The sequence below is a fragment of the Aquarana catesbeiana genome, linkage group LG01 (genome assembly GCF_042186555.1).
Source record: "Aquarana catesbeiana isolate 2022-GZ linkage group LG01, ASM4218655v1, whole genome shotgun sequence".
Lineage (NCBI taxonomy): Eukaryota > Metazoa > Chordata > Amphibia > Anura > Ranidae > Aquarana > Aquarana catesbeiana.
This window is the reverse complement of record NC_133324.1, coordinates 365,472,461-365,494,421: the sequence shown is the minus strand read 5'-3', so window position 1 is coordinate 365,494,421 and position 21,961 is coordinate 365,472,461. Positions and strand designations below refer to the sequence as shown.

Here is a 21,961-nt window from a genome sequence, read left to right as displayed (position 1 = left end):
CATATTACAAGACTGCTTGTCATCACAGTCATGTGGATGTGTCACTGCAGAAGTCCAGATGGTTATCGTGTACCAAGTTTAGAATGGTTTTTTCCCTTGTTTGTTAACGATGACAGCATATGAAAGTACAAGTGTATATATTGGAAAATATTTCCAGATGCATTCAAATGATTGTCATCAAGGCCAAGTGTCCTTCCTTTGCAGGATCAGTCCCAGGGCCGAATATTCCTGGAAATCTCCCTCTGTTTTGACAACTTGTCACACGAAGGGTATACCTATCCCGGAGGACAAGATCACTTCAGCTGACAAATATGCAATCGGGGGTGTGTTTATCCTGTTACGTGTGTGGATTTTCTTTATGTACAGTATATGTATGTATATATTTATATATTGTGTGTGTATTTTAATTGACTGCATGCATAAAAGACTGGTTGAAACACTCAGTGCCAGAGAAATGTGTATGTGTGTTTGCTAAAGAGACACATGAGAAATAAGATGATCGTCTATTGTTTTGTTAGAAATTGTTAAAAGCATTTTGGATGCTTATCGGTCTTTGATTGAGCATTGAAGAGATGCACAGATATTTCGGCGGTTAAAACAGAGCGGACCGAAAAAGGTGTTATCGGCATTAAAATGTTCTGATAAAGGCACCGAAAATGCATTGGACTTTGTTGCAATCTTATCACAATTTTGCTGTGATTTTACCACGGTTTTACTGTGCTCATGGTGTGTTTTTCATAGGTCGTGACTCAAAAACCGCATCAAAAATGTAATACGGGTGCGTTATATATATGATGTATTCTTTCTGCATTTTCAATGCAATTCAACGGAGAGGTGCTTTTTGGTACAGTTTTTTTAACTGACCAAAAATGCAGCAAGCAGGATTTTAAATACCCCAACGGAAGCGCAACAGACCACTGTGAAGACATACATAGAATTTAAAGGGATACATTTTTCTTGAGTTTGTTTTTGGCCAACAATACATTCATATTCAATTAAATTCAAAATATAAATTAAAAAGTTGTATTTAATACAATTACATATAAAAAATATATATTTTTAAAAAACTGTCAATTTTGGTTTCATTTTTCGGCCAAGTGCATCCTGCATTTTCGGTTTCAGCACCAAATTTTCCATTCAGTGCACCTCTAGAGCATTGAATACTGTCCACCTAAAACAAATCAAACTGACAGGTCCCTGCTAGAAGCACTGTCAGCTGTGCTTCCCTAGCCGTGTCAGTTCAGTCATTCCAATTAAACAATGCAGCCTTGGTCAGACTCTTTAGCATTCGTCTTTTTTTTAACCACTTCCCATCCCGTGCATAGTAATATGATGGCTGCAAGGTGGCTCTCTCATCCTGGCCGGCCGTCATATGACGTCCTCGGCTTCATGGGCCGTCTAGGGGGTACGCATGTGCCACTGCGTCACTCAGGAGCCGATGCACATGCCCAGCAGCCGCGATGTCCGCCGGGCACCCGCGATTGCTTGTCACAGAGCACAGATCCACGTCCTGTCAGGGGAGAGGAGACTGATCGTGTGTCCCTTGTATATAGGGACACCGATCGGTCACCTCCCCCAATCAGTCCCCTCCCCCTTAGATAGAATCACTCCCTAGGTAACACACGTAATCCCTTGATTGCCCCCTAGTGTTAACCCCTTCCCTGCCAGTGACATTTATACAGTAATCAGTGCATATTTATATTGATGTAAGGATTAATGAAAGGGACTATAGCACATGGTGGGGGACACCTGAAACTCCTGTAAGTGTTAAAGGCTGAACTGTGGCTGCAACATGTAACGGAAGGAAGGTTGTAGACATAGGCCACTGGAGAGGTAAACATAATACCTCTTCTATAGCAGGGAACTGCAGGCTAGATTTTGTTAGGCAGCTTCTCTTTTATCTCCATAACCTCTTACTTGTGCACAGACAGATAGCACATAAGTTATCAGCTAACAAGATTTCTGGCAAAACTAACAGGTATTTTCTGTATTTATTGAATAAATATAACAAAAAATTTTAATGGCACATCAAAGCTTAGCTCCACCCAAAAGGGTAAGCTCCACTTGTTTGCACCCTCTCCCCCCCAAAAAAATGTGGCAAATGCGGCAGTGGAGGGTTTTGACAGGTACCTGCTCCCACTTTCGGCTAAGATCGCCCCGGCCCCCCTCCTTCCCCCGCAGTCATCTGGAAAACATCACAGGTCCCAGAAGACTACAGGACCATTCACAAGGTGCAGCACAACTCGCACATTTGCAGTAGGAAACAGGCTGTGAAGGCTCAAGGCTTCACTTCCTGTTTCCCTTACTAGAGATGCCGGTGCTTGCATTCGAAGCCCATTATAGAGTTGGTTTGGGTGAGGACATTGTGGGATACCAAGACAGGTACCGTATATACTAGAGTATAAGCTGATCCGAATATAAGCCGAGGCACCTAATTTTGCCACAAAAAACTGGGAAAACTTATTGACTCGAGTATCAAGCCTAGGGTGGGAAATGCAGCAGCTACTAGTAAATTTTCAGGATGCGGTGTGGCGCGGACAATGCAGAGGCTGCCGGCGTCACTGTGCCATCAATGCAGCCTCACTGCCCATCATTGTAGCCTCACTGTGCCGATCACCGCAGCATCACCATGCCCATCATTGCAACCTTACCGTGCCCATCATTCTAGCCTCACTGTGGCCATCACCACAGCCTCACCATGCCCATCATTGCAGCCTTACCATGCCCATCATTGTAGCCTCACTGTGCCCATCACCGCAGACTCACCATGCCTATCATTGTAGTCTCACGCCCATCATTGCCACCTCATTGTGCCCGTCATTGCAGCCTCAATCTGCTCATCATTGCAGCCTCAATATGCTCATCATTGCAGCCTCAATGTGCTCGTCATTGCAGCCTCAATGTGCTCGTCATTGCAGCCTCAATGTGCTCATCATTGCAGCCTCAATGTGCTCATCATTGCAGGCTCAATGTGCTTGTCATTGCAGCCTCAATGTGCTCGTCATTGCAGCCTCAATTTGCTCATCATTGCAGCCTCAATGTGCTCATCATTGCAGGCTCAATGTGCTCGTCATTGCAGCCTCAATGTGCTCGTCATTGCAGCCTCAATGTGCTCATCATTGCAGCCTCAATGTGCTCATCATTGCAGTCTCAATGTGCTCATCATTGCAGCCTCAATGTGCTCATCATTGCAGCCTCAATGTGCTCATCATTGCAGCCTCAATGTGCTCGTCATTGCAGCCTCAATATGCTCATCATTGCAGCCTCAATGTGCTCATCATTGCAGCCTCAATGTGCTCGTCATTGCAGCTTCACTAGTAGTGACTGTGTGTCAGTACCTGTATTGCACAATGGGTATCTCCCACTGTGTCTCGGAGCTCAGTCTGAAATGTTCGGCCGTGCTGTGACAAAAGTCCCGCCCTCCTCCTAGACCAGCTTGTGTGATAGACGCAGTGTTCTGACTATCACACAAGCTGGTCTAGGAGGAGGGCGGGACTTTTGTCACGTCACTGCCGAAAATTTCAGTGTTAGCTCTGAGACACAGCGGTCTCCCTCTGTGTAAGGGAGGGAGAGAGGGTGGGACTTTTGTCACAGGGCGGTCGAAAATTTCAGAGTCAGCACCGAGACACAGCAGTCTCACGCTGTGTAAGGGAGGGAGAGAGGGGAGAGCTCCAGCCACAGTGCAATGCAGCCCCAGGACAAGCAGCCTAATGCCCGGTATCCCTGCCCTGACTCGAGTATAAGCGGAGGGGGGGTTTTCAGCATAAAAAAAGTGCTGAAAAACTCAGGTTATACTCGAGTATATACGGTAAGTGTCCCTAATGAATAAGCACAATGTAACAGTGTGAAACGCGTCTACATGCTACCATCCTGTGGTGTCATATCATGTTTTATTGAAGAGAGATAAAGGGACTTTTTGCTACTTCGGTGTGCAGCCACCAATTTCTTCCTCCATACAGTATTTGTAGCTGCCGACTTTTAATTTTTTCCAAAGAAGCATGGAGCTGATCTTTAGGGAGTGTAAAATAGAGAAAACAAGTCAAGTGTGTGATTAGGATTTACTTACATTTCACATATTGTTGCTTGGAAAGGCTGGGTTTAAGTGACAGAGTGATCAAGTGGCAGTGGAACCAATATATTGTGCTTCTCGAATGCTTTAAAATAAGGGTTGTATTTGATAATGCAACTGTGCCTGATTACTATGATAAAGATTAGGAAGGAACAGGAGACAATAGGAGGACATGCAAGGCAGTGCGAGGGAGCATGATAAAGATTACAACCAACTAAAAATATCTGACTTTTTTTTAGTATAGAGCACCAAAAGTTTGCATACACTGTTTATATTGCATGGTTTGGAGTGATCACAGTCAATTGCTAGTTTACAAGATGTCTTGGTTCGCTCATCTCAACTTATAAGCATCTGTAGTGCCTATTAGTGTACACCAATGAGCCGCACTGTAATATCAACCAAGTTCTGGTAAGCATGTGCATGTCTCTATCACTCTCAGTGAGATCTGCATAAATATGGCTACTATTCATAACAGAAGAAAATTGTATATGCTATATAGAGATTGTTAACCAGTAGTTGGGCCATGCTTTATAGTCACCCAAATATTTCAGTGGTAATCAGATTGACCACACTTTCACATTATGATAGTTTTAGTGATAGTAGGCTCTCTGTGCATGTGGTTTCTTAGGAACTTTAACTATACAGATATCTGTTTATAGAGTGTTTTTTTTTCAGTTAGTGTGTTTTTTGGGTAGCAGAAACGTGAAAGAATAGATTAGACTGCATGAAATGTTGTCTGTGTGTTTATTGTCCTTTTTACATTTATAGTAAAACACTGAGATAATAATAGTTTTTATATTTTTTTTTTGGGGGGGGGGGGTATTGCCTCCTTTCTAAAACCATAACTGTAGACTATTGGGATCATGTTGGACTCTAGAGAGTTGATTTACTAACGACTGTTCACTTGAGCTTAGTGAATGAGGTGAAGCTCTGCTGACTTCCACCATCCAATCTCATTCAAGCAAAAATACTGCTTTTATATTTCCCTTGTGTGTGATTGGATATTCTCTGCAAAAGTGAAATTTCACCACACCCAGTAAGCTTTGGGGCAAATCTCCTTGCTAGGTGAAACTTTCCTAACAAAGTGAACAGCTATTTTGCTTTTGGTACTAACCCTAGGTACTTACTAATACCACTTATACAAGATACAGGGCAAGAAGATGGCTAATGGTTTAATGAGCAAAAGTCTGTTAAATAATATAGAGTTAATAAGAAAATAAATATTGTCAGTATGTTTTTTATACCGAGGTGCAACGCATGTTTAATGTACTTAACAGGTATGATTTTCTTTTTAAAGCATCTCAGATGTGTTTTTAATAATATGCACAAAATATCAATCATTTATGAAAGGAAAATTGTTTTGAGCTGTGCAATCAGTTTTACTTCCATTTGCTACAAAGGTTTAATAATATTTTCAATCTGCTACATGTAGGAGGCTTAATTGGTATCATCAATATGTATGCAAGAAAAATGTCTGGTTTCAGACATGGTAAAAACGTCATTTATCAATCACATAAATCAATAGTGTTTATGAAGCAGTAATTTTATCAAATATTGTTGAGTGTACATTTCTGTTGAGCTGTCTTAGTTGTACTACATGCCTACAGGGCTTCCATGCGTATATTGTTCCACTTTTACTAACATCAGACCGATATTGAATTTTTATTTTATAAACGATAAGCTTAATTTTGCATTGATTAAAATTTCTCTTGCTGTACAAAACGTGTGCATACTATTTTAAATCCATTTTTCCAGAGACTGATATACTAAAGCAGACCTGTATAGTTTATTTTAATGCAGTTTGCATGTAAACTTTACCTTGGCCAGCCCACACTATGATGGAAAGGGATGAGAACTGAACTGTAGTTTTGGGTTAATTTACTAAAGGCAATTAGGCTGTTCACTTTGCAAAGGAATTTTTCCAAGAGATTAGTGAAAGCGGTGAAAAATGACTTTGCTAAGAACACCCAATCACGTGCAAGGAAAATAAACAAAAACAGCATTTTTGCTTGCACATGATTGGACGATGGAAGTCAGCAGGGCTTTACCTCATTCATTAAGCTCTGGGGAAAGTTCCCTTGCAATGGCCAGTCTATTTGCCTTTAGTAAATGAACCCCTTTGTTTTTTTTTTCAAGCTCCTAATCACGTACAGAAGAAATTCATACTTTTCTAAACACACAATTTGGTGTTTAAAGTATTAAAAAAACAGCTGATCTTTTTGAATAAAAATGTTATTTTAAAACCAGTGTTTAGTGTCGGTTTAAGACTGTAACCAAGGCCAGCCATACATGGTTTGAATCTTGCCTGGTTCAGCAGGAACCAGCCGAGATTCCAACCATTAATGGACAGGCTTAATGTACCAAGCTGATTGATCGATCGATCAGCTTAGGTGCAACCAGCCTGCCAGATTATTATGTGATTATTGCTAGCAGCTGCTATAGCCGCTAGCGATAATCACTGTCTTCTTCCAGCGGGGATGGCTTCCCCTGCCTCCCCACGCACCAGGAACAGACAAGGGCTCAGCAGGAGGGATTCCCCTGTCAGCAGTGTCTGTCTTGATGGGGGAACCATGCAAATTTCTTTCCCGCAACTGAAATTTGCACCGTGTATGGCCTGCCTAAAGATAGAGCCTAAATAAGCATTTTTTTTTTGTGTCATTTGAAGATTAAAATATCTGAAAAAAAATCTTCTTTAACTTGTTAGTGCATGCTGATATTGTAAAAACAAATGTTCTGTATTGTTAGTTTGTACATTACAATACCTGAACCAGTGTCTTTCAGCTGAGTCTTTTTTAATGATAATGATAGTCACTAGTTTACAATATACTTTCATGACATCAATGAGATGCAGTTTCTCCAGCCTTTATTGACATCAAGGTAGAAAAATACTTACTTAGAAAGCGCACTTTTGCCTCTTCTTGCATCCTCTATTTGATATGCTATAGTTTGTTTTTCTATTTTCTTCTCCCAAAAATGTTTTAATCCACCTGCATCATGGGATGTTATCTCACGTAAGCCCAGGATCTTTTTGATATCCATCGTCTAAAACAAAGTAATTCAAATCGTCATGTGAGTTGTGAGATACATTATTTATCTGTAGGAACACTTGGTAAAAGCAGACTGTTTTAAATCCAGCAAAGATGATTTACTAATGAAATAGAAACTGATCACAAAGTAAATGTTCACTGAGCTTAGTGAATAAAGTGAAGCTTTAAAAATCATGTTCTCTTGCAAATAATTGCTTTTTTAAAATTGTAGTCATGTTATTCGCTAAGCTTAGCAAACTTTCATTCTGCAAAGTGGACAGTCTCTACCTGATTTAATCAACTTCAACTATTCCTAAATTATTTACATATAACAAGTATTTCACATTGACGACATAAAAATGTGATGTGATGTAGAATATTAACATCTGAAACCATCAAAGAAACATGGTACACCTTCACATGCATGTATGACTTATTATTTCATTGAAGTTTCATGTTCTGGAAAATACATCATACATCATGCGCCAGTCACCACTGATGTAAAAGAATATTGGCGTTTACATGAGTACAAGCACGTACAGCGATGCCTCTTCTATGGTCAGCTGTATGCCATTTCCCAGGACCACAAACATGGCAGACATTTTTACACTGGAGTGTGTGTAAATGTCCCCGTGCATGTACGCTTAAGCTAACCATACATGTTACATTCTCTGTAAAATTTCCTAAATTTACCAACAGTGTTATGATAAATAATGCTTAACATGGAATTTCTGCCTAACCATAACTATTCTTAAAAATGTCCTCTCCCCCCTCCTGCTACCTATCCTGTCTACCCTATGTAAAAAAAAAAAACATCTGTATACTTACCTTTGTTCTGTCCGTTCCAGTCTGGTCACACGATCCCCTATGCCAGTGAGCTGCCAGCTACAGGGGAGAGCAGTGAGCACTTACAATGACTAGGAATTTTGAGAGCGGAGACGTCACACATAATCCCATAGCCCAGCTATAAGTTAGCATTCCCTCCTCTCCCTTGCAGACTGACCAAAGAGTAGAAAGGAAAGATATTGGTGGGGGCATTTTTAAGAATGGCTATGGTTAGGCAGAAGCTTCACTTTAAATACTTTAAGTGGTAGTAAAGGTTAATGACAATTTGTCTTAAAAATGCTGCCTTCCCACTCCCCCTACCCATCCTGCATAGCCTGTAAAAAATAAACAATGTAAATAAAAAATTTTTTTTTAAAATCCGATCTAATCTAGTCACATTATTTGGTGTTTAACAATGTCTGTGAATTCCTAGAGCCGCAACATCACTCCTAGATCCCCATTGCCCATTTTTCATTTTTTTTCACACAAATAGAGCTTTCTTTTGGTGGTATTTGATCACCACTGGGTTTTTTATTTTTTGCAATATAAATAAAAAAAGACCAAAAATTTTGAAAAAAATAATAATATTTTCAACCTTTAGTTATCAAACATATCCAATAAAATCCAATTTCATCGTAAATTTAGGCCAAAATGTATTCTGCTACATGCCTTTGGTAAAAACAAAAAATCCAAATAAGTGTATGTAGCACTGACCCCCGAAGGAGCTGCTGATTTAATTTGGGTTGTTGCCGTCACCCCTTACCTGTAGTTTCACCACATCAGGAACTTAGAGTCTATATTGGGCCTTGCGCCCACCAATGTATGCACCAGTCACTTAGTTCTTTTTCCAATGCTTTATTGCAAAACTTTTGAAAGAAGTAGCAGTAAAGAGGTTGAAGGGGAGTTGCAGATACCTTTTTATAGCAGATCACTTACGGACTCTTCAGCGTAGAGGACAAAACACAGCTTTCTCTCTGAAAATCTTGTTTGGCTGGGTAGATCTCTGCCACAGATCTAGCAACCTGCAAGATGTCTGGACAAGCCTCTCTCACAGGCTTAGCAGCCAGCATATGCCTGGATAAGTCTCTCTCACAAACTTAGCAGCCAGGCAGTTAGTTACCTTGATTGAATTGTAGAGCAGCTTCTTCACAGTACCAGAACCTTTAAGCCGACCGGGCAGTACTGTAAGGGTAGGTTAGAGATAGGTGTGTCCTCCAAGTAAGTCACCAGGCCCTTCCAAGAGACCAGCCTTCATCCTGGCTCTCTCCAGCAAGGGCCCTCCCTTGGATCTCCTCCGCTTGGTTCGGCTTCTTCCTAGCAGGCAAGACAGCCTAAGGACCACCTCTACGGTAGTAGGCCCCAGACAGGCTTCTGGGCCTACTTGCACAGCTGCAGTAACGCAGCCTCCAGCCCGGAGGGCCACAAGGTAAGAACTCTCTTAGCACACGGCATCTGTCCCATAAATACTATCTCCCAGAAAGCACAGTGGCAGGAACCTCCCACTGGGCTGTTTCTGAAAGAAGAATATTCATTAAAGTTTCACTAAGTTGTTATTCGCACACTGTCCCATGGTACCAGTGACACCTACTGGCAACAGTGGGAACTGCACAACCAAGTCAATTCCAGAACAGATCCAGTAAACTATATACATTCAATCTGAGCTGGTTACAGCTAAGCCAAAAACTAAATTTACCTGCGAGCGCCTGGTCAAAAGGAGCAGGGCGCTACATGTATATTAAGTGCTTTGTGTGGTGACTCGGTTGAATTGATGATAGGCAACTCCTATCCTCATATTGATTAGTGGTTCCAAATTAATAATAACTACTGCAGTAGGGAACAGACACAAAAGATACGCTCAGCATCTTTCCAAATTACTGTTCTGCTTTATTATGACGCAATTGAAAGTTTTTATGCACATGATTACGTAGGTATCACATTAATATTACAATTGTACATTTATGGTAACAAGGGGCGTTACATAGGCAGGCTTATTGTAATCAGAACTTGAAAGAATGTAAACATTTACTGAAAACATTATTAGAGCTGTTGCACAGTGAAGGCAATGTGCAATACATACAAAATACAATACAATTATATACAGAACTTACAAATTTCCATTACAGTCTCCCCTCTTTTGATCAATATTTTGATCACTAACCATACCTGCTATCACCTTTAACCTGGAACCTCCACATGCTTAGGTGGAGGTAGTCCTGGCCAAAGAGGCAAAAAAAAACTCCATTGTGGAGAAAATAATAGCTGAGCAACTTTTTCATTACCAAATGACTTTTCATTGTGAAAAACAAATGATTGATAAGACATATTTACAGAGTACTGGCTGTACACTCCTGTGGCCAGAATGGCCTTCTAGCTGAATTGTGGACATGCTGACTTATCAGCATATGTAAACACAGACAATTCTACATAAAATGGAAGACGTACAAAAGACAAATATGACTTCAACATGGCTGAACTACATTTCAAATATATATATATCCCTTACAATTAAAGTAATTTAATCAAAAAGTACCCTAGACTGTGATCACAAGAGGGAACAAATCAAACACAGAGATTTCTTTAATTTAGTCATTTTTGCAGTGTCTGGTGTGGATCCAGGTGACTTTTCCTTCAAGTTTTGCAAAAACTGTACATGAAATAGATGCTGTATTGAGTCTCCAAACATTTCCTTATATATAAATGTCTCTTAACAATCCAAAAGTCACCTGGCTTTAGTTTTAGATCCTTCCAAACTTTTAGGATCTGGAATTAGGGAGAAAACACATAAATGAGTTTGTAAAAAACCTTAAAAGATCATCAGCATTTTCCGTGAGATCCGAATGGAGGACTTCAGCTGCTGAGACAAAATATAAGCAAGTGAGTAACACACTCCCAAACCAAAACCCATAGGGAGAGAGTCCAACATCCCCCTTAGGGGCTTCATAAAATATAAGAAAACATTCAGGCAAAAGTTTTCTAGTTTCTTACTCTACTTTGTCCACTACATTGTAGACAGTGGGGGGTGTAAAAATAAAACCTCAAAACTTCTAGTAAGGACTCTCCTATAAAAAAAAATGATTTCCTCTGTTACTCTCTGTACTTTGTGGCACTCTGTACTTACAAACTACTTCTGATAACACTTTTTACTGTGGCCTTTGCAGTAGCATTTGCCACTGGACATCCAAAAAACATGTCCATACAGACAAAATGCATACTCGTAAGATCCTGACTTGGGCATCTGGATATATCTTTTTGTAATCTCTGGGAGGGATGTTCAGCTTTTGGTAACACCTTTGGTAACAGGTAAAACAAGAAGTGGTGTGTTATAAAAACAACTGTGGTGAACCCTGGCTCTATCCCACGCTCATTTACTAAGGCAGCCATAACTGCTTGTGACTGATGACACGGTCCATGTGTCAAGCTGAAGGGAAAAGAGTGGCTGGCAGACATAAATGATCACCTTTTCCAAAGTCCTGTTTCATAAGAAGTTGCCCCCTGTGGACCACTTGTTCTTCTCGTTCTGGGGTCCTTAAAGTTGAATTATTAATCCCAGCTATACTGGGCCAGAACTAGGGTGGAATCTGTGAGTTGCACAGACCCATCAAGTGTCCGGGGCTGTAAATGCAGCATCCTTAGTCACCTGGTCTGCTTCCATGTGTGAAAGTTAATATGGCTACCTCAGCAAGAACCTGGAAGGCTGAAAACAGCCAATCAAATTAACTTGGCATGCTTGGTTGGTTTACCTGCCGAAGTAAAAACAAACTTCTGGCCCTTTAAATGGAACCAAAAGCTCTCTATATCTCGACTATCTATATAAATATACACTCTTTTTATAGCTCACAGGCTTTACTAAAACATGGAGCTCTGCTTCTTGAGCTGGGGAAAAAGGATCCAATGACTTTGAATACAGAGTATCCTTCTGGGTGATAAACTGCATCCTCAAATCTACAAAAAATGTAATATCTGGGTCTTCAGGGAGTGTGTCCTGCACTGGGCTCACAGCAGCTGATTCCTATGTCATCAATTTAACACATGCGTCTTTTCCTTTCTTTTGAATAAATGTACGCATTTTTCATTGTTAGATTTGTACATAAACAAACTCATATTTTAAACCTTTCATTAGACAAACATTTAGTTAGCTGTAAATTTGCTGCACAGAATGTCGGACCATTGACCAAAACAATATCTAACTTTGTCTAATAGCACCTTTGCATAAAAGCTACAGCTCTGATATATCGGGGTGAACCCTTCATTACTGGGTCCAGCTTGCATAAATATATTACAATGGCTTGTTTTCTATCACACTATTTGTGTAAGAACTCCAGTTTCATGTTTCAAAAGACAACTTTTTCCTGGCAATATTATAATAAATGATAACAATACCCTGCGGTCATGCAGAGATGTCCATAAATCCAAAACTATTCTTCTGCTTATACCACTGTACTTTACAAGAAAAAGGGGCACATCATTTCACAATCCACACAATCTGCTTTGGATTTCAAAAATAAAAATAAATAAAAACAAAAGGACCAATCTGTATGATGGACCAGAAAGCATCAAAAACTATAAAACAACTGGCTGCAGGTGGCATCTATCCTAACAGGGTGTGTGGACTTGATGTGATGGGTCTGTTATATTTAAATTTTATTTAATATTACTCTTACATCATGGACCGCACATCAAGTTTTCATCAAAAACCTTACAATATCATTTTTGTAGAGAAACTTCTTATGTATCCCATCCATCTTGGCTTTGTTAAATATTATGGCAGCTTTATTCAAAATAACAACCTCATCTTAATCTTTTTTTTCTCTCAATAAGGGCTTATTGTATAAATGTAAAATTACAAAATTGTTATCTTAATCTAAACTAATCCCATTTTTACAAATTTCCCCAATAACCTGGACTTCATTTCCAACCAAAGGTTGTCTAAACCAGTTTCAATATATCTATATAATTAATAAAATTGTTAAACTCATATTAGAAATGAATACTCATTATTACTTAATTTTACTTAATTTCCCTTTTTTAAATGCACTGTTTCCACTATCAAAGGATATTCAATTTGTGTAACACATGGTTAAATGTAACCTTCATTTTACCATGTTTGGAAAACAGATTCAAAATAATTGTGATCACATTGTTTACCATTAGATTCGTTAACCTGGCACATTTTGTTATAAATGTTTTGTCTAAAAAACTGGAATTGGCATGATGTCCTTCCAGCTTATCACTAACCTCTCATCCCAGCCACATTTCTTTCATTTTTTTTTTTTTTTCCACTTCAGCGAAAATTTTTCTGAGAGACATTATTTCAACTTTATATGTCAAACTTTATCTCTTCTAATTTTTCACATCATTGTGGATTGTTTCCGTCACATCTTTATTGTTTTTCCCTTCTAGGATATTATTTAATAATTTAAAAAATCGACGACAAAACGCCTCCTATAAATATGAACCCACTATTATCTTATTCTCTCTCAGTCCCTCTTATTTCCCCCCACCCCCCCTCCCCCTCCCGTGTTTGGTCCGTTCCTTTATGTTATTTATTTATCCACTTGGCTCTGCACCTATTCTTTCTTTTATCTTATCTAAATAAATGTCTGAGACTTTGTATTTTTTCCAACTTTCCCATCTACTATTATCCCTTTTCTCTCCTCCTTCCATTTTGTAGTGATAATCTATTTCCTTTAGCCAGTTTCTAATGTCTGGTTTTCCCCTTTTTAGCCAATTCTTGGAAATTAAGGCCTTGGCCGCATTCAGGAGGTTAGGTACTATTGATTTTCTATATTGTTTCTTAGGTTTATTATAGATATGGAAGAGGCAAGTTCAGATGTTTTGTTCTATTTCTTCTTCAGTTATTTCTTTTATGTTATTTAACACTTCCTTCCAGTACTCCATTATTATTGGGCATTCCCACCATATGTGTATGATCGTTGCTATTTGGCCACATTTTCTCCAACACAAAGAGGTTTTGTCTTGATGAAATTTGTGTATTCTTACTGGGGTCATATACCATCTTGATACTAGTTTATAATTCATTTCAATAGTCTTCATGTCCCAGGCCTTATTATATCCCATTTCTATCATTTTTTCCACTTTTTGGTTATCTATTTTTATATTCATTTCTTTTTCCCATTGATTTATGTATTCTGGTCTTTCTTGTGCTTCCAAATCTGTCAGTGTACTATAAATTTTTGATGTTCCGTTTTTCAATGGTATTTCATTGCTACATAGCTTTTCCAGTGCGGTTAATTTCGTTTCGTCTCTCAGTGGGTGTGGTATTGTGCTTACTAAGTGCCTTAGTTGATTATAATTCCATTCATTCATCTTCCATCCATTCCTTTCCTCTATTTCTACTCGTGTTCTTATTTTGCCATTTCTAGTGATATCTTTCAATTGTGGGTTACGTATTCCTTGAATTCCAAATATTTCCTTCCCAGGGGTGAAGAAATTCGATCCTGTGAGTGCTAATAGTGGTGAATTATATTTCCATTCATTCTTTAAGTGAATGGTGTCCCAAATTTTAAATACATTTTTTGTTATTTCGTGTGTGTCAGTGTCCAATGTTCTATATTTCCGTGGAATCCAAATATTCTTATGTAATGTGACTCCGCTTATTATGTTTTCCATTTCCACCCATTTTTTTTCATTTTTCTCATTTGTCCACTCTAACATTCGTGTTAAAACTATGGCTTTATAGTACCTACTTATATCTGGAGCGGCCAGACCTCCGTGCTCCTTTTTCCTTGTAATCAGCGTGTATTTGATTCTTGGTTTTTTATTAAACCATATGTATTTTAACAAAATTGTTTTAATTATTTTAAAAAAGCTCTGCGGGATCTTTACTGGTAACATCTGTAATCTGTAATTTATTTTGGGTAGTATCATCATCTTGAACATATTTATTCTTCCAATCCATGAAAGTGGCTGTATTCTTAACTTTTTCATTTCTTCTTTGACCTCATTGATCAATGGGATAAAATTTGCCTGGTAAATTTTTTCCACTCTAGGAGTTATTTTAATTCCAAGGTAATTTAGTTCTTTTACCCACGTAAATGGGAATTCTTTTTGTAAAAACTGAACTTCCTTTTTCTCTAGTCCTATGTTTAATATTTCCGTTTTTATTGGATTAATTTTGAAGTTTGACAGTTCTCCGTATTTTTTTATTTCTTTCAATATGTTTGGGAGTGACACTCTTGGGTTGGATACGTACATCAAGATGTCGTCCGCGTAAGCTGCGATCTTATGCTCTTTTCCTCCTAGTCTCGCTCCTTCTACCTCTTTGTTATTGCGGAGTTTTGCTAATAATGGTTCTAAAGCCAATACGTATAATAGTGGAGACAGTGGACAGCCTTGCCGTGTTCCGTTCTGCATCTTAATTTTTGGAGAGAGTCTACCGTTTACTTTTACGACTGCTGTCGGGCCATTATACAAATTTGTTATCCACTTCATCATTTTTGTCCCGATACCCAAGTGCCGCAATGTATCCATCATGAAACCCCAGTCTACCCTGTCGAATGCTTTTTCTGCATCCAATGACAGGAATAGAACTGGGGTCTCATTCTGCACCTTCTTGTGCAACATCAGTAATGATTTTAGGCTGTTGTCCCGCCCCTCTCTCCCCGGGACAAAACCAGTCTGGTCCGGGTTGATCCACTGTGGGATTAGTTTTTTTATCCTAGTGGCCAGGATCTTGGAGTACAGCTTCGTATCAGCGTTCAATAGGGCTATTGGCCTGTAGCTTGAGCAGTTAACTTTGTCTTTCCCTTCTTTTGGTAGTATTGTAATATGAGCTAGTAGCGATTCACTTCTTATTTCTTCATCTTCCCCTAAGGAATTCATATATTCTAATAGTTTTGGAGTCAGCTGTTCTTCAAATTTTTTTATAATATTTGACCGTGAACCCGTCTGGTCCTGGACTTTTTCCTACGGGAGTTTCCTTTAATGCCAGTTTTACCTCTTCTTGCGTAATATTTTTTTCCAATTCTTCTAGTTGGTCTATTTTTATTTTTGGTAAATTTGCTTTTTTTAGATATTCTTGTATCCTCTTTGTTCTTGTATTCGCTTCTTTCCAACTTTCCTGTCCTTTTATTGCATATAGGGAGCTGAAGTATTTTTGAAATGTTATCGCTATATCTGTAGTTTTATTTACCACTTCTCCTTTTTCATTTTTGATCTTCTCAATGTAATTCAAAGACTTCTTTTTTTTTACCAAATTTGCTAGGTATTTTCCTGGTTTGTTACCCCATTTGTATTTTTCTTGTACTACTCTGTTGTACTCCTTCCTTTCTTCTTGTTCCATCCAGTCTTTTAATTGCTCTCTCTTTTGAGATAATAGGCCGAAGATTTTGTTGTTTACTTGATTTTTGTGTTTTCGTTCCAATTCATAAATTTCTTTAATTATTTGTTGCATGTTTGTTTTCCTTTCCTGTTTTTTTCTTGCCCCTATGGCTATTAATTTGCCCCTAATAACAGATTTATGCGCCTCCCATATAGTTGCTTTCGATACCTCTGGTGTATCGTTTTCCTCAAAATATCTTTTAATTTCTTCTATGATACTTTTTTCGGTCTCGCTGTCTTCTAATAAAGTTTCGTTGATTCTCCATGGACCCCTTTCAAAGACTTCTCCTTTTATTTTCATTCTCAACGTTACTGGGCTGTGATCTGAGGCGGTTATTATACCTATTTTTGTTTCTTCTATTTCTTCCAAGTTTCTATGTTCGACCATGATGTAATCCAATCTGGAGTAACTTTTGTGTACTGTTGAGTAGAATGTGTAGTCCTTTGTGCTGGGGTGCTGAATTCTCCAAGGATCTATTAGTTGCTGTTCATATAGTGTTCTTTTTAATTTCTTTAGTTGTTTTACCTCTTTGTCCCTTACTGTTGAGGTGCTGTCCATTTTGTTATCCATGCTGAAGTTGAAGTCTCCGGCTAGTATTAATTTTCCTTGTTTGAATTCCATTAGTATTTTAATGATATCTATCAAATATTTCTTAGGGTTCTTATTAGGACAATAGACATTAGCCAATGTATATTTTACCCCTTGTATAGTTCCTGTAATAAAAAGATATCGACCCTCCGGATCTATTTTCCTTTGATCTATTAGAAAACGTACATTTTTCCCTAAACCGATGGCTACTCCTTTGGCCCTTCTTATTGGCGAGTCTCCTTGATACCATGTTGGTATGTTTCTTGAATAAATTTTGGTATTTGAGTTTTGGGTTATATGCGTCTCCTGTAGGAAAATTATTTCTGCTTTACTTTTTTCTAGTTCTCGGAGAATGATGTTTCTCTTCCCTGGGGAATTTAGTCCTTGGACATTATAGGAGATTATTTTTATGCTGTTTACGTTTTCCATTCTTGTGCCTTTTCTTCCCCGCCCGTCCTCCGGCCCTCCCCCCCACCCGGTCCTCTTAGAAGGCCGGGTGGAGGGGACACCCAGCGGACGCACAGGGTCTCCTCATCTCTTGTCTCAAAATAGGTGCGCCTATGTAACCACTCATGTGGATCAGACCTTTCCCTCCCCTCCCTCCTTCCCTCCCTTTTCCCTCCTCCCACCCTCCCCCTCCCTTTTTTCTGATATGGGTTTTTTACCCCCATATTCTCTAGAGCTGAGAGCATTTTACTTTGTTTTGTGGGGCACACCCTGCCCCCTCTGCTCTATTTATTGTGAGGCGGAGCTCTGTGAGACACCCTATTCCCCCCTCGCCTAAGCACTAATAGGGCGACCCCTTGTCCACTTCGTGAGTCCCTGTCTTCTTCTCCCTGCATTTTTGTTGTGTTTTACCAATCCTTTCACTTTCCTTTTTTCCCATCCCATCAACCCCAGCCCCCCCCTCCCCCTTTCCACTCTAAGGCCCCTTGCACTAATGTGTGGTATTTTCTCAGTTATTAATTTCCTCGAGATTCCACATCTTGATGTCTGTTTCTTGAATTTAATTGCCATTGCAGGTCATCTCCTGCCATTATTCGCTCCTGTCTATTTGCATATTTTTCCAGTTCTGGGGAGGGGATTTCTAGTTTGTTGCAAAAGTCCGGAATCTCCTCCACATATCTTAGCCTCGCACTTATTCCGTTTTTCCTTGCTATTAGACATGCTGAAAAAACCCCAGTTGTATTGAATTTCTTGCTCCCGGAGGATTCCTAATAGTGGTTTTAATGTCCGTCGTCTTTTCAACGTTTCTTGAGACAAATCTTGAAATATTTGTAATTTACCTTCCGCAAACTCTATTTGTGTTTTCCTCTTTAGGTTTATCCAGATCTGTTTTTTTTCTTCCCATTTTTCGAAGCGTACTATTACATCTCTAGGTGTTTCCCTTGAGAACCTTTGAGGTTTTTTTACTCGAAAGACACTTTCTATTCCTATTATGTTGGTTGCATCCTTTCCCAAGATTTGGTTGAAGAGATTGTTCATTTTTTCTATTAGGTTTTCTGCTTGTTCTGTTTCCGGTAACCCGCGTATTCTCAAGTTTTTCTTTTTATCTCTATTTTCTTGCTCTTCTATTTTATATGATTGTTCCTGTTGTTCCCGTTTTAGTTTCTTTATTTCCTCTTCCAGTTCCTTTATGTTTTTTTGATGTAGGTCTACTTTGATCTCTACTTCTTCCACTCTGTTTAACATATATCCCATGTCTTTATGGAGTGTTGATATCTCTGCTTTTAGGGAATTCTCTAGTGCCGCGAACATTTTTTCCATATCCTGTTTTGTTGGCAACTGTGGCCCTTGTTGTCCTTCCTCCTTTCCTCTGTCTTCCTCTCCCATTTCTGGCTCCATTCTGGGTTCTGAGAGGTGGCTGGTTTCTGTTTGTACTTTATACTGGCCTTTTTTATCCTTGTTGTCCTTCTCTTTTGTATCTATTTGTCTGTCCTTTGAACCCACTTGTTTCTCTCCTTCTCCGATTCCTTGCTGTATATACCTGTTCATAGGGCCTGGACTTGGGCCTAGGCTGGTCCTAGGTGATTTCGGTATTGCTCCCGCACTTCTTGTTGTTTTCCCCTTCATGTTTGTTTCTATGGCTGGATTTATAAGATCTTCGAAGCTGCCTTCCAGAATACCCCTTGGTTGGGGTCTCTTAATGATGAAAAAGCTCCCAGCCTTCTTAAATTGACTTATTTTTACTAATATTTCTTTTGTTCCGTTCTCATACCCACCATCCTCCCCACAATCCAATAATAGAGATAATTAATGAGATATGAGTAGTCTCCGTTTCCCAGAAGTTATGTTACTACCTTAAGTACATTAAGCATTCCTTGGTGCTGTTCAATTGTTTAAACCATAGTATTAAGTCCCCATGCACAGGGACATCTCTACAGCTGCTTTTCTAAGCCCTTTCTGCAGCTCAAAAAGGCCTGTCTATGTTAGTCTATGGCTTCATGCCCACCTAGGCATCTCTGAGCTGCAAGTGGCATAGGCGTTCCTAAGCTGCAAAAAAAAAAAAAAAACCCAGGCCCAATGGGTTCTGAGAGACGTTTTTCAGCTGCAAAAACGCTCCAACGCTAAAAAACGCTCAAAAATGCCCAAAAACATCATTCTCCAACGTCCTCCAGCGTTTTTGATCCATTGAAGAAGAAAAAAAAAAAAACGCTCAAAAACGCTATTGCAAAAACGCTGCAAAAAGCTGAAAAAAGTTAAAAAAAGTCACTGCAAAGACACCGACGTCTTCACAGCGCTTTTCTAACAGCCCGTGTGCATGAGGGCCCAGGTGCTCAGCAAAATAATTCAAATGTTTTAGCGATATAATGCAATCTAATTCAAGTATTCAGCAAGATGATTTATATATTCAGCAGTATAGTTCTAGTATGAGCTTATATGTTCCACATTTTTGTTACTATGAAATTTCTTCTTATTCTATAGTTTGTACTATCAAGCCTATAGTTAGTACCATTTGCAAAAAAAAAAAAAAAAAAAAAAAAAATCACAAGAAAGGGAGATACTGCAGCAGCAGCAAGCAGGTGGGGGCTGGGAGACAACTCTTCCGTTGGCTTGTCTCTCTTTCACCTTCTCCTTCTCTTCTCCCCTGTTCCCCCCCCCCCCTTTTTTATTGTTTTTCTTAGCTCACTTGATTCAACTTTTTCAGCTCTTTCGCCTTCATTTACTTTCATTTACTTTCACTTTTCATTCCATTTTATTTCAATGTGTTCTTTCCCTTTCCCTTTCTTTTGTTCTATTACTTTTCCTTTGCTTGTTCACTTCAAAAAAACAATTGCAATAGAAAAAAGCCAAAAGAGGAAAAAAAAAAAAAAAAAAAAAAAAAACGCTATTGCAAAAACGCTGAAAAAAGCTGAAAAAAGTTAAAAAAAGTCACTGCAAAGACACTGGCGTTTTCACAACGTTCTCCCAACAGCCCGTGTACATGAGGGCCCAGGTGCTCAGCAAAATAATTCAATTAGTTTTAGCGATATAATGTAATCTAATTCAAGTATTCAGCAAGATGATTTATATATTCAGCAGTATAGTTCCAGTATGAGCTTATATGTTCCACATTTTTGTTACTATGAAATTTCTTCTTATTCTATAGTTTGTACTATCAAGCCTATAGTTAGTACCATTTGCAAAAAAAAAAAAAAAAAAAAAAAAAATCACAAGAAAGGGAGATACTGCAGCAGCAGCAGCAGCTGCAAACAGGTGGGGGCTGGGAGACAACTCTTCCGTTGGCTTGTCTCTCTTTCACCTTCTCCTTCTCTTCTCCCCTGTTCCCCCCCCCCTGTTTTTATTATTTTTCTTAGTCTTCTTTCTCACTTGATTCTACTTTTTCAGCTCTTTCGCCTTCGTTTACTTTCATTTACTTTCGCTTTTCATTCCATTTTATTTCAATGTGTTCTTTCCCTTTCCCTTTCTTTTGTTCTATTACTTTTCCTTTGCTTGTTCACTTCAAGACAATTGCAATAGAAAAAAGCCAAAAGAGGAAAAAAAAAAAAAAAAAAATACGGTACTTATCTTTTAGTTGTTGTTGAAGTTGGGACACAAAGGGACACTCACTACTGCTTGCTGCTGCTCTCTGATGCTGCGAACGCTCAGGTGCTGTCTCTGATGTTATCAATCTGCCCAGGTCTGTCTGACCCGCTGAAGTCGCAGCTGTTCTCCGCTCTCAGCTCTTCAGTGTTCGCTGCCGCTGCTCCTTGCTCCGCTCACCCACCTTCCTGGCTCTCTCCTCCGAAATTCCCCGGTGCACTTCAGCTGGTTCCTCCGCTCTCCGCGGCCGGCAACACTGCTGGGGACTTGAAACAGCCCCCAGCAGCGCACCGTTTTCCCTGCTGCCGTCGCTTCCGAAGCGCTCCGATCTCCGCGGTTTTCCAGTTCTCCTAACCCCCCGTCCTCGATGAGCCTTCTAGCCCGTCCGACTACGGAGGGGTGGGGGGGGGGGATGCAGGCAGACGCAGGTACAAACTTCCTCTGGCTTACACCGCAAGACAGCTCAGAGAGTGATGAGCAGGGGGGGCGGGGAGGGAAGCTACCTACACCTTCTCATCAGGCCGATCATTCCTCTCAGCTGCAGGGAGAGGGTTCTCAGGATCCTCACGCCGTGCACAGAGCCATTACCAGGCTCCTCCCTTAGCTCTTACCCGCCACATTTCTTTCATGAGAGCACAAAGGAGGGGGTCACTTCTGCGTACATGACACACACAAGCAATAGAACTAAAGGTCCCAGCATTCGCACACACACCAATATCTCTCTAAAATCGCTTACATTTTTCCCATTTGTACACAACACATGCATATCATTCTCTCACTTTCGTTTAACTCTTTAATATTTCCCTGCCTAAATTCTGCTTTCCTTATTTTGTTTAAATAACTTTTATATCTAGCTTCTATGATTCTATGATCAGATGGGGAGCCACAGTGCTCATTCCATCTTCCCTCTCTGACAACATATAAAGTATTCTGTTTTACCTCTCATTTCTCTGTTTCTGACTTTTACTAGTTGTAGTGCCTGATCCCAAATTCATCCCACAACTTAACATGAAAATGTCCCTTTCTGTCTAGTTCTAATGTCACCCTTGATCCATCCTGCTCACATAGATAACTGTTTCTTTAGCTATT

General features: G+C 39.5%; 1 protein-coding gene across 4 annotated transcripts in view; it reads right to left on the bottom strand.

The window, feature by feature from the left end:
- The window catches only part of LOC141146596 (protein FAM240C-like), a 247,984-nt gene that overhangs the window by 154,195 nt on the left and 71,828 nt on the right, over nt 1-21,961 (bottom strand). For all 4 annotated transcript variants that reach the window (XR_012244966.1, XR_012244967.1, XR_012244968.1 and 1 more), the window contains exon 2: nt 6,963-7,111. Coding sequence is in view for 1 of the 4 variants with exons in the window: in XM_073632976.1 (XP_073489077.1) it covers nt 6,963-7,111 (149 nt within the window). In the remaining 3 variants the exon portion in view is untranslated. The remainder of the gene's footprint in view (nt 1-6,962; nt 7,112-21,961) is intronic.